At 38.9% G+C, this 13,438-nt stretch overlaps 1 protein-coding gene across 2 annotated transcripts; it reads left to right on the top strand.

The window, feature by feature from the left end:
* The first annotated feature begins 3,068 nt into the window (after positions 1 to 3,068).
* LOC101786486 (eukaryotic peptide chain release factor GTP-binding subunit ERF3A) lies at positions 3,069 to 13,190 on the top strand. Of its 2 annotated transcripts, XM_004952362.4 has the most exons (17): positions 3,069 to 3,312; positions 5,204 to 5,254; positions 5,690 to 5,767; positions 6,276 to 6,387; positions 7,391 to 7,436; positions 7,549 to 7,620; positions 8,236 to 8,298; positions 8,384 to 8,538; positions 8,671 to 8,735; positions 9,330 to 9,480; positions 9,705 to 9,810; positions 9,910 to 10,045; positions 10,530 to 10,594; positions 11,488 to 11,673; positions 11,747 to 11,819; positions 12,567 to 12,650; positions 12,984 to 13,190. In XM_004952362.4, the coding sequence occupies exons 1-16, from the start codon at positions 3,126 to 3,128 to the stop codon at positions 12,632 to 12,634; spliced, it is 1,614 nt and encodes a 537-aa protein (XP_004952419.1). In that variant the 5' UTR covers positions 3,069 to 3,125; the 3' UTR covers positions 12,635 to 12,650; positions 12,984 to 13,190. The 2 variants fall into 2 exon arrangements, with proteins under 2 accessions (XP_004952419.1, XP_004952418.1); XM_004952361.3 differs by lacking the exon at positions 12,984 to 13,190 and having other exon boundaries at positions 12,567 to 12,955.
* Positions 13,191 to 13,438: the final 248 nt, after the last annotated feature.

Here is a 13,438-nt window from a genome sequence, read left to right as displayed (position 1 = left end):
CTCTGTAGTGTCGGCCTCCATGACTCTCACCCCCAACGTTAGTAGTACCGCAACTTCATATAGAATACACCATCATTTCTGGCCCGTACGGTTCTGCTAAGTGGTGCACGAATATAAGCTCAGCCTGTGATAAAAATTAATCTGCAACCTTCCTAATTCTATGGCCTTCATCCAACATTGCACGTGCTTTTTGCCATCGGTCCACAAAGTAGGCATTGCATTTTTCGAATAAGTATTCAATAATTCTAGAGACGGGCCTACTTCGAATGCCTTTGAAAACAACGTTTAGTGATTCCGAGTAGTTCGTGGTCATAATATCCCAACGCATCCCTCCCTCATCGAAAGCCTACGCCCATTTATCCTTATCCTCCATTTCACCCTTCAACCATTCTTTTGCGTCATCGTTCAAGTCCTTCACTAGATCTTCTAACTTCTCACTAAATTCTCTCTCCGTATGAACCTTGCATAAAGTCTTCAATTTTCCAATCATGCGGTCGGTCTTCTGCCGACGCGACATGTTAGCAGCAAAGTGCCTCGTGCACCACCTATGCACAAGCGGTGGAAAACCACACATGTGGTCCTTCGCACAATTTAGGAGCCCATGGTGCCTATCCGATATCATACACACTTGCCGTGAAGGTCCAAGTACATGTCGCCGAACAAGTTGCATAAACCATGACCAACTCTCATTATTCTCACTCTCGGCCAAGGCAAAAGCAAGAGGCACAAGATGTTGTTCTAGATCTACACCAACTGCCATCATTAGTGTACCCTTATACTTTCCAGTCAAGAATGTACCGTCCACAAGTATCACAGGACGATAATGTTGAAATGCCTCACTACATTGAGGGAAGCACCAAAATACCCTTTGGAGCATATGCTTCAAAACTCCATTGTCACGATGCATCATGCGACATGAGTCAATGAACCATTTAACCTCGGGATTGTAGTAGGCCATAGCTGTGAGTACCCTAGGAACCATAGCATACGACTCCTTCCAGTCCCCCCAAAGCAGGGCAACGGCGTGTTGCTTCGCCCGCCAAGCCTTTGAATACTTGATACGGTACCCACTAAATGCGAAGATGGACTCCACGAAGGATGGCACCGATATCTCGCTATCTTTACGGATAATGCCTAGGATACGGCCGCCCAAGGTATTTTGCTGTGCACTGAACGTGCACTCGCTTCGGCTGTGACGAACGACAAGTATGCGGTTGCACAACATTTGAAATCCTCCATTATCCGGTGCTTGATATTAGCTGAGACCATACACGACAATGGCATACTTGCTTGCACATCACATTGTACCTTAAGTTCTTGTCAGAGTGAACTACGCTTAAAGGTCTATGTAACCTCACTGCGTAGTCAGCCAAGAAAAATTTCAGCTCATCAAGACTTTTGAACTTTATTCTCTTCTTAATCACTGGACTCTCACTAAATGGTATCCCTTTAGAATTCACCATACTAGATTCACATATGGCTTTGTGGACCATACTGATGTCCTTATCATTGGGAACGGATGGCAGTTCGACATCACGTTCTTTCAACAACCGCAACTCGTTCTGGGTGTAAGAAAAACATTTATCCATACGACCAATGCTTTCTACATCATGCACGGTTGCGGTGTCGAACTGCGGTCCATCCTCTTCATATTCTAACTCCTCGTCCTTATTTTCATGCCCACCACTTTGAGATAGTGACTCCTCCTCTGCCTTGACACCTACTACCCCATCTTCCTCGAATTCACTATCTTCGGAACCCATAGAGACATCATCATCATCTATATTTGCTTCATCCCTCTCAAAAGTGTTATTGGGAAAATCATCATCGGCAATAGCAAAGTCAAAAGCATATTCTGTTTCACCTAACACGTGATGCAAAAATTCTAACTACTGGGTACCATTACGATTCACTACCATCACTTCCTCCCTCAAGACAATATTTGGGCCAGGCATACGAATAATTTCAATTATAACCTCCAAACATGCAACATTTGCTTCGTGAACTACATCCTTATAGTGCTTCCAATTTGAATCGGATGCCAAGTTCATGAGAACATAATGAGCTCTAGCTTTCCCACAATCAAAACAACCTCTCAAACTCATCTCATCCACTCTACATCCATACTTCCTTATTACACGGTCAACTAAATCAGTAAAACTTGGAGGACCCTCGAAGAATTCAACTGACTCATTCATATTCTCTAACTCCCCATTTTGTTTCACAATACCACCATAAAAAAATCGAACTAAATGATCCATCTACAAAATACAAACATTTCACCATGTCATATACACTACACATTGCACATATTCGACATATCAACTGCACACATTCCACATATTGGACATATTGCAAACAAAAAATACACACGTCATGTACACTACACAATTGGATGAATATATACCTAAATCGAAGCATTCAATAAGTTCTACACGTCAATATCGCGGGCAGAGACTCTATTGCATCTGAACTACGCATCACCTAACACAAAATAACATTGCATTTCATTCAAAATTGAAATCATCAACCTAACACTAAGTCACCTAAACATCCTCCGATCTACCAAATGCAATGGTAAAACACGAGAAAAAGTAGGGGATACCTTTCACACGAAGTAGGGATCGCTTTTCTCAACTTTCCCCCACCGAAATTGTCGGATTTTGGGTGAATTTGGGGGTGGGGCGGCTGGCGGCGGCGGCAACAGGCTCGAGCGCGGCGGTTCTGGAGGAAGAAGAAAGGAGGGAGGGAGAAAGGAAGGAGCCGACGCGCGTGCCAAGGTAGGGCGCTGCCGCGCCAGGTGGGCTGGCGTGTCAAGCGCCCGCCCACGTCAGCGCCCGCCTGGCTCGACGCCGCGCCGCGCCAGCGTGGCAGGGGTCCGTCGCGCGGCAGAGGCTTCCTGCTGCGCCTGGCGGTCTGGCGCGGCAAAAGGGTCACCCGCCGCTAATAAACTTCCACTTAGGTTATTTTTAAAATTAAATTTAAAAAAGTTAAAAATAATAAAAAAATTCTGAGTCCAAATCCCCCACGCAAAAACCCTACTCCGTACCAAAGAAGGAGAGAGAAGCCCCAGCCAAAACCAATCCAGTAAAAACAGGGAAAGAAAAGCAACCGCCCCGCGAGAGATGGAACACGACGCCGAGATGGCGCCGCCGATCGCCTCCCGCGCATCCGCCGCCGAAGCTGCCGCGGACGACTGGGCGGCGCGCGACGATTTCGAGGAGAAGCCAGCGGAGTCCCACTCTCCGGCTCCGGCAGCTGCGGCCGCCGAGGACGATGCTGGAGAGGCGGTCTCAGCTCCTCCGGCCCAGGGTATGCCCCCTATCTACCCCGATTTCGTTTTGCGACCGAATGCTGTTCTCACCGGTTGGATCCGAGCTTGCCCAGTGCGGATCCACGGCGCTACTGTGCTTAATTATGCGACGATTTGGGGTTTTGAAATGTGTTTCTTCGAGCGTGCGGTTGGCTGCCGATATCGGAATCGGGTGGGGAAGTGTGGGTTTCGCTGGGTTTTTTGATGATTTACTACTACTTGGTCGTTTGAGAGTCGATGTTTTGTGCTTGCGTGATTATAATTTGTAGAGTACAAGGAATGCAGCTATGTCGTAAATTTCAATGCCTGTACGTGTTAGGTCCTTGCGTTTGCTGATACTCATAAGGCGTACGCATATCTGCTAAAAATACGTGGTAGCTAATGGGTGTGGATTTCCTTTAGTTAGTACGTAAAGTTGCCTAGCGAATTTCACTAGATCTCCCTATAATTAGCACCTAAAGTTGCCCAGCGAATTCTATCGAGGCTAGACTAGTTGTGCTTTTCGGTCACATTGATCAAACAACGACTCTCCTAGTATAACCAGTCATTGAACAAATCAATCTCAAATGTGCCCATTTGGTTGTGCTTACTGAGATACCAATGCTGCTGCCCTTGCAGCACAGTGGATGACTGTCAGTAATGGCAGCAGCTATAATTTTTCTTAGAAGAAACCAAAAACCAGTATGAGTGTTTGATGTTAATGCTATGCAGAATATTTTTATATGAACTCTTTCGATCCGCTTTTTATTGTATTTTCCTTCTGAAAACCACAAATTGTTTGGATATTCGACCTCTTATGTAGAAAACCAAGATAAAAAGTGTGGAAGAAGGGAACATATTATCATCAGTGTTTTTATGGGGAAAGTAGTAAAAGTAAAATCTCACAAAATTGAATAACTGGTGAATGTGCTGAATGCTTAATTGTAAGGATTACTGTGGAGGACTGGCCTGCAACATATGAGATTTATTTCTAATCTATTTTTGTGAAACGCACTTGGTGGATGTAATTGCACCTCTTGGAGATGTGCAATCAGCCAATCAGTGCATGTCTTCTGATGTAAATGGCACAGATGTTCGGTGATACAAAATTATGGTAACCCGAGGGGGCAGTTTGACACTTGTTAGACTGACTTGCCGAGTCCTCATCATCTTGCACTCTCACCAAATTTGTGTCACGTCTCCACTGCATTCAGAGAAAAACTATAATTCTTTACAGATGGACTTGCTAGAGGTCGTATTTCCTGTGATGTGCATGTTTGGCTGGCCTTTCTTACCCTAGAAGCTTCCAAGAGGCAATAGCCAGGACACAAGGTTTGGAAGCTGTGCAGTTAGCATGGTTCGGGGATGGTTTAGCTATTAGATGAATAACCATCTCATTAGCTTCATTACTTAGCCATTGAGTAGATCACCTCAAGCACTAGGGATGTCCTTTTACAAAGAGTTTTTCTTTCTCTTTGAGTCTCAAGCAAGAAACACAGCATGAAAAAAGTTCATTGTTATCTCTGGTATCCTCTTTCCTCAAGAAGCTTCGGCTGCACAACCATTATTTTTATTTATTTGGCCATATCAAAACTGGTCTCCAACATTACTAGGAGGCCAAAATTACTAGGCATGGCCAAATATTCACTTGGCACATGAAGGCCTCAACCAAAGCAGGACCTTACCCTTGTAGGGTGCTTTACATTCTCATTGCGTGTTTCTATTATCATTCAATCAGATTTAGTTTGGGGTGGTTCATTTTGTCACTTTGGGATGGTGCATTAATTTTTCTGATTCATTCTTAAGCAGTTTGCAGTTATGCTACACACAGATTGCGTTGTCCTAAGTATTCACTAGCATATTTTTTCTTCTCCACAATCTTCAATATTGTAATTGCATTAATGTACTCAGATGTCAACGGAATTCAGTCAAGTCTTCAGTCTCTGGAGCTGCAGACTAGTGGTACGTATGGATGCTAAGTTTTTGCATTAGCCACATGTTACAGTATAATTTTTCAGAAGAATCAGATGTGGCCAAAAAATTAGTTTGTTCATTGCTTTTGCTTCTTGTTTCTATCGTTACCTTAAGAATGTTTTTTTCATTTATTTTTTTTATTTTCTCTTTTGAAGTCTTATATTTCATTGACTCAGTTGTTAATCAAATGACAGCATCCTTGTTAAATTTCATATTTTTTTTCGTATGAGTAAAAAGCAAAAAGTTGAGAAAAGTAATGATATCTACATTTTGTTTTCTTGAATCTTGAAAATATTGGCTCAATTGGACAAACTTATTTGTTTCTCCATTATTGCTAGGATATCCAAACATGGTGGTCGTTTGTTCGGTATATGAGTATATGATTCCATTTAATGAGTATTTGTTATTATTCTGATGTTTTAGATGACGGGGTTCAAATGGAAACAGAGGAGGAACAGAATAGAAAACGGCATTTGAATGTTGTGTTTATCGGCCATGTTGGTAAGTTAGATATATCTTGCGTCCTTCGATCTAACTTACCACTCAAGTCCAGTGTTGCCTTAATGTGCTGTCAAGTCAGTGTGCATGCAAATAAAATTCTTTTCAATGATACGGTACAAAGCAATTTCAATGCTGACCACTAATAGTGATTTATATTGTGCATGACTAGACATTGATTTATGATGTTTTTATGCTTTACGTACATAGTTGACATATGGATATATGTTTGATAATGCTGTTGAAAGCTGATTTTTCTTAAATCTTCACATGGCAAGAAAGTTTTTGTACCATACATAGTTGACGCATCCCATTGCCAGCAGATTCACTTCTTTTCTTCTTCTACAGGACTGGAGATTGTCCCATTGTATGCTTATATTTCTGTTATTTGGTCTGTATTACTGTGACATGCACATGCATAACTTCTATTGTGGCGTAACACATTCTGTAAATGCAGTTTTACTTAAGGAGTAGTGTTCTAACCAGTTAGTCTTTGCGTTCCATGTTACAGATGCAGGCAAGTCCACAGCTGGAGGTCAGATATTATTCTTAAGTGGACAAGTGGATGAACGGACAATCCAGAAATATGAGAAGGAAGCAAAGGACAAAAGCAGAGAGAGCTGGTAAGTTGTTCACTGCAGATGTCTAGTAGTTGCTTGTTTTGCAAATTCCATAGAAAAGGACCATGCTTATTTGATATAATTATTCTTTCCTGAGTTGTTTTTTTTTCTAAGCCAAGAAGGGTGCTGAGCTTCCTTGTTTCTCCTTCCGTTGATTTTTCTATTTTGTTCATAATTGTTACCTGTAATTATGTGACTCCCTTCGTCCTCCATATTCCGTAGCTTAAGTTTATCGAATGTGACTTCTTTTTTTTTAAGAAAATTTGTTGCCACAATAATTGTGTGTGATTGTCTGTAAGTTACCATAGTGTCAGTTTAATAATTCTTGGACGTGTACTAATTCTATTATTTCTCTATCATGAAATTGTTATTCAGCACTGTGGTCTTTTTCTCAACATGGCTATGTTTGTTGTGCTCAAGCTTTGTGTTTTCTATTTCTTGCACTCCTTTTCCTTTGTGCCATTTTACTTGTAGATATCTTGCTTATGTTCCACATCCAATATGCTAAGTTGGGGGATCTTGAGCATTAAACTAGGAGTAACCCATTACCTTCTGGGTGGAATTACCACAACATGGGCATTCTTCTTAGTGAGAATTATTGCAGTGAGATGGTGGCAATGAGGATTTGAGAGGCATCATGAAATTAAGATTTCCCAGGTTTAGCCAAGGCTTAGCTCAGGACTCCACTTTCATATTGACCGTAGCCATTTGTCTTCTAACCTAATTTTGTGTGATGTTCATTGTATTTGCTGGAGAAAAATGCTAAGTGAAGGTTTGAATGTTCACCGTTGATGTGTGACTTTATTTTGCGCATGTTTTGCTCAGAGGACTGAAGTTGTATTTTTCTCTTTTTGATGTATTAACTGGATAATATAGAGTAGTAACTTTTATGTGCTTAACTTTTATTTGCTTGAAGGAGGACAACGTGCACAACACTCTTGATTTTCATTTTTGGGTATAACAAATGCTTATATTTTCTTGCATGATGCTGACATTCTTATAATAGGTACATGGCATATATTATGGACACAAATGAGGAAGAACGGGCAAAGGTAATATTCTTTGATATATGTTATATATATGTAAACATATTGCTTTTTGAAAGGATACTGGTGCTTGAGGTTTTTACTAATAAGGTTTATGTATTATTTTGTATTTACTCAGGGCAAGACTGTTGAAGTTGGGAGAGCTTACTTTGAGACTGAAGCAACAAGATTCACAATTTTGGATGCACCAGTAATTTTCTTCCATCAATCCTAAATACTTCATTAGTCTTAATATGTGTCAGTACTATAAGCTGATAACATGGCGCCTTGATATTTTTTCCTTTTCTTTTGCGACAACTTGTCTTTGTACTGCTTCATCAAAGAAAAGAACCTAATTGGAGGGGCAGACACATTTCATGTTAACTTCTATAAGATGGTTCCAAGTTGTGGCTTACACTTAAATGTAGACAGAAGAATATTTGGCTATGATCATTGTGGAGCTTTTGCTCTAAATATCTTGCATAGGCTCAAGAAAATGATCTGCAAGAAGTTCTTATTTTCTTTCTGAATTTAGAAGCATGTGGACAAATCCTTGATGGATATTGCAGTTGGTAGCTCTGTGCACAATTACCACCGTGTTCTCGATTTGGATTACTATGTAACAGTTGTTTGTCGGCTTGCTATTTGCTTTCATAGCCAGTTGTGCCATTCTTTAGCCTGTGCAGCAGGTGCTGCTATAATGTGGTGACAATGTACTTCCATTTACATGCATTGATGTCTTACTGATGGTTTGTTTATGCAGCTGTTGCTTTCCTTTATCTTTGTTCTTATAATTGTTGCATTCAATTTATTGCTGAGTTGGCAGGGCCACAAAAGTTACGTTCCAAACATGATAAGTGGTGCATCTCAAGCTGACATTGGTGTTCTGGTAAGTATGTCATTACTGCTATTGCGCTATAACACCTGCTATTGTGATCCGGGTGAAGTGAACTCTATGTTCTTTTTTTTCTTAGGTGATATCTGCTCGGAAAGGTGAATTTGAAACTGGGTATGAAAAAGGAGGCCAAACTCGTGAACATGTACTTCTTGCAAAAACTTTAGGTGTTTCTAAGTTGGTCGTGGTCATAAATAAGATGGATGATCCTACTGTTGGATGGTCTAAAGAAAGGTGCAATTTATTTAATAAGTGTCTTTTTCACAGTTTCTCACCATTTTCAGAGATTATGTTTTTAACTGTAACATTTCTATAATTTAGATAGAAGAGATCAGGTATTAATTCACAAATTACCCTTTTTGTCAGATATGATGAAATAGAAGGCAGGATGATTCCTTTCCTTAAGTCTTCAGGGTACAATGTCAAGAAAGGTAATGCTACCACATCAATCAATGACAGCTTTGAGCTTGGGACATTTTTTTTTACAAACAATGTTGTTTTTTCCAAACCTTGCTTGAGATCTTTAGAAACCGTAATGTTCAATGGGCTCTTCTTGTATAGAAAAATCCATTTGTTTCTACAAATGGTAAGGACACCTTATATCTACATACCCTTTTGGAGGCTTCCCTCTAAGACCAAAAGTTGAAATGTGATGTCTGCTATTTTCTGCAATATTCCGTTGACAAAAGTATACTGAGTGGTGTTATTTGGTTACTTCTGACTTAGTTCTGACTTAGATGTTTGACTTAGTCCATACTAAGAAATGCATGAGCTTTCTTGAATGAGATCTGGCTCATGATTTTATTTTCTGATGTTTCCTGCTTTATGCAACCAGCACGTATGAAGGGTAAATAGCTTTATTTTTGTATTGTGTACTTAGGCATTGTTCTTTCATGGCTATAATGGCTGAATGTTTTTTTCCCAACAATGTTATTTAAATATCTAAACCAAATTTGCAATCCTTATTTAAAATGTCATGCAGTCAGTATTTTGTTATCTTACTGCCCTATTTGTGTTATTTTCAGATGTCCACTTCTTGCCAATTTCTGGTCTTTTGGGAACTAATATGAAGACTCGCATGGATAAAAGCATTTGTAGCTGGTGGAATGGTCCATGCCTTTTTGAAGTTCTTGATTGCATTGAAGTCCCTTTACGGGATCCCAAAGGCCCAGTAAGGTTAGGTGATTTATGTGCTTGGTTTCAAGCATGGTTTAAATGGACTAAAATATTCAACCATTTGTTCTGATCTGGTGTAATGCCTAACCTTGGTTGCATGAGATCTTCTGTAAGCTGTTGACATAACTTTTCATAAAAAATATTTTGTTTGTGTGCTAATTTTTTATTTGTTTGCTTGAATAGGTTGAATAATGCTGTCTAACAAGGCTGCCTATATGATGCAGGGTGCCCATCATTAATAAATATAAAGAAATGGGCACTGTGGTGATGGGAAAAATAGAGTCAGGAACTATTAGGGAGGGCGATAACTTGTTGGTGATGCCGAACAAGGTATTATATATCTTTTTTGATGATTTGGTCCCAATGGCTATTGCATCTTGAATGTCCTTTGGAAATCTGATCCTAGGATACTTGTTATTTTACAAATAGGTCAATGTGAAAGTCCTTACCATACACTGTGATGAGGATAAAGTGAGAAAAGCTGCACCAGGTGAGAATGTCCGTCTCAAGTTGTCAGGAATTGAAGAGGAGGACATCACTCCTGGCTTTGTGCTATCAAGTATAAGTAAGTGTATTTTTTTTATGGAGTGACTTTCTAATACTCCCTTCAAACGGAAGGATTATTTTCCTTCAGATAAAAATGTCCTCTGCATTTCTGTACTTTGGTTATTCAAACTGGTTGTCCATTTTTATGCTTTCTAAACTCTTTGGATAATACTAGGTACAGTAAAATTGCACAAGTGTGTGTAAAATACACAACAAAGGTTTTAATTCAAGTTCTGTTTGCGTGAACTTAATAGGTGACAATTAGAATTATGTGTGTTATTTCCTAGTTTAAATGCATTATTTTACTGGGTATATTTGTACCGTCTTTTTACTTATTTCCATACCTTATAAAATCCCCTTGCTGCTATTATCCCCATACCTTATAAATAATTTAGTCCATGACAAGGTTCTACGAGCACCTTGGACGTCTTTTTTTTCCCAGAAAGTTGCTTAAAGAAAATAATTGACTTGGCAACCTTTTTGGGTGCTGTTTTATCTTGCAGCAAATCCTGTCAGTGCTGTATCTGAATTTAATGCTCAGCTTCAGATACTGGAGTTGCTTGACAATGTAAGTCTCACTTGCTCCTCATAAGAAGCAGTTAAAAATTTTCATTATTAAATAAGACAACTATCTTAAATGTACATTGGTTCCTGGAGGTTTTTCAGTTCCAGAGGACCAGGAAGTTTCTGGTTCCTTCCTGGTTCTGTACTTTAGCAGTTTGCAGGCCTCTGCCATAGGATATTGAAAAAAATTATTTTGTTCTGTATAGTTTGTTTCTCGATAACTTTTGTTAGAAAGGGAAGGAAAATATCGACGATCTGGACTTGGATTTAAGGTCATATATGGAACATATGGAAACAAAAAAGAAGGAAAAACTAGAAAAAATTTGGCAAAGTATGGTTCAGTCTGCAATTGTCTGGAATATCACACTTTGGCTCAATATATGTGGAGCAAAATAGGCAAGTTAATCTGCTGGCCAGTGTACTAGTGTTCCAAGTCGGTGGTGAGGTAACCGCCTTTAAGAACAGCACATGTAGGTTTTAGACAAATGAAGATGGAATATATCAATCATATCTTGGACTTCAGATTTGGTTAACTTTTCATTAATTAAAGGATTTGTGTATCCATTGTCCTCCAGAATCTGTAAGCTCCTTTATACGTGTATGTATCCAGGTCTTGTTACCTGTTTATCTGTTCCGGATGGTCTACACCAAATAAAAATCTTAGTTTATGTATGACTACAGTGAACTCTCTTTTCTAGTAGCAATGCAATAGGAAACACTCCTGCAGTCACTAGATAAATGTGCATGGGTTCTATAGGTGATATGGCCTTTAATTTACTATCCTGATGAACCAGTGGAAATAGTTCCAATCCTTCAGTTTTTCGATTTTACCATATTGATATTTATTCTGGACATGGTCCAAATTGTTTACAATACTTTGATTTTGTGATATTATAGGCAATTTTCACTGCTGGCTACAAGGCGGTGTTGCATATCCACTCAGTAGTTGAGGAATGTGAGATTGTAGAGCTTATAGAGGAAATTGATCTGAAGAGGAAGAAAGAAACTGACCCGAAGAAGAAAAAGCCAAAGAGGAAGCCTCTTTTTGTGAAGAATGGAGCTGTTGTTGTCTGCTGCATCCAGGTTATTCCAGAATACTGCCTCTGTTATAAGCTCACCATTTTTTGTTTTACTAATTATCTCATTTTCACATCAGGTCAATAACTTGATATGCATCGAGAACTTCTCTGATTTTCCTCAGCTCGGAAGATTTACACTCCGAACAGAAGGCAAGTGCCCAATTGTTCCAAAATAATGATGCTTGCATTTGTCCCATCTTATAGCATATTTGCAGCAACATTCCAATGGTACCAGAGTAGTTAGCCTTTTGCCAATTTCAAACGTTAAACCTGAAAACCCACCCATGTGATAAGTTCTCTTTAAAGTTTAGATCATATGATTGAATATTGGTATGTTTGAATTTTTTTTAAACGAATCTTCCACTAACAAAATTTTCTTAATCTGGGCATAAAGTATATGAATATGGCTTCTATGTGATAGCTTGTGGTTAAGTGCTTTGCTACATTGCGGATGTTTGTTTTCATGAAGAGATTACTAAAAGTATATGGCAACACTAGTACACTACATTTTTGCCTTCTAGGAGTTGGGTTTTTCCTATTTTGTCCATATTCGAGTTTTCTTTAGACAATCCATGTTAACGTGCATGTGCAAAGTTATCTATGAAGTATATTGCTATTTTTAGATATAAAGTTACATATGATTTTGCAGTTAGGGTGCACCTGTATTTGATATTAATTGTTTATCAGTTAGCATATTGCAAGCACAGGTATTTACACTAGGAATAATAGAGCTGTGTCTACTGTTCTGCACTAGTATCTGCTGTTAAGTGATTTACAGAGTATTCTATAGTTGCTTCTAAGCAAATCGGCGAGTTTCATACTGTGCTGCCTGTTCAAGTTAAACCATGTTTACTCTAACTTTGTCTTTCTCCTTTACTTTATCCGAAAATGTTACAGGTAAAACGGTAGCTGTAGGAAAGGTTGTTGCTGTTCCGCCAAGTGGGAGTTCAACGTTTAAAGCCTAAGCCAATTTTGTCGACGGTAGGTAAAAGAAAACTTGGTTCTTATATGGTCTAAGGGTGTTGTAACCTGGAGAACAAGTTCATCTCAAGGAAAAATTTCACTGTTCTTTTATTTTCCTTCACCTTTTGTGCATGGCAATCTATGAAGTTGGCTATTAACAACCTTCTTTCGTAGTTTGGGACAGGTATATTTTGCACCTGAAATGTGAATAGTTTTTACAGCGAATTGATGGTTACGAGTGTTAAATTGCCACCTTGGAAGTATAAGTTGGTATATGCAAAATTATATATTGTTGGGAGATTTATATTGCAATTTTCACATTATCAGCATTTGTAACATTTGAAATTACAGACTGTAGGTTCTTGTATGTCAAGGTGGTTATGTTTGGGCGTATCTTCCTGCTTGTTTCGTCTATTTTATCGATGGGCTAAAATACTGTTAAGTGGTGAAGTCAATATGGTCCTTTTACCCCCTCAACAAAATTAGGCTGGATTTACTCCTTCAAACTATTCTGGTTGGTTCAGTCTGCCCTTTAACGAGATTGTCGTATTTTCCATTCCTTCGTGTACAAGTTGACTTTTGTCTTCGTGTACAAGTTGAATTTTATATTCAGTTTATGGGTTGACTTATAATATGATATCCTATTTTAAGAGAAAATAACTCAGAAAAATTCAATATTATTTTCATGTAGTTTTGTATCTCGAGAATCAATTTTGTATTAAATGTTCCTAAACTTATGAAAGTACCCTAAAAATTCTAAATGTTTTTTAACATAGGGCATCGTATTCTCTATCTGCTTAGATTTG

Source organism: Setaria italica, chromosome I (assembly GCF_000263155.2).
Source record: "Setaria italica strain Yugu1 chromosome I, Setaria_italica_v2.0, whole genome shotgun sequence".
NCBI classification, from domain to species: Eukaryota; Viridiplantae; Streptophyta; class Magnoliopsida; order Poales; family Poaceae; genus Setaria; species Setaria italica.
Note: the sequence above shows the minus strand (reverse complement) of the source record. Positions and strands in the feature narration are given on the sequence as shown.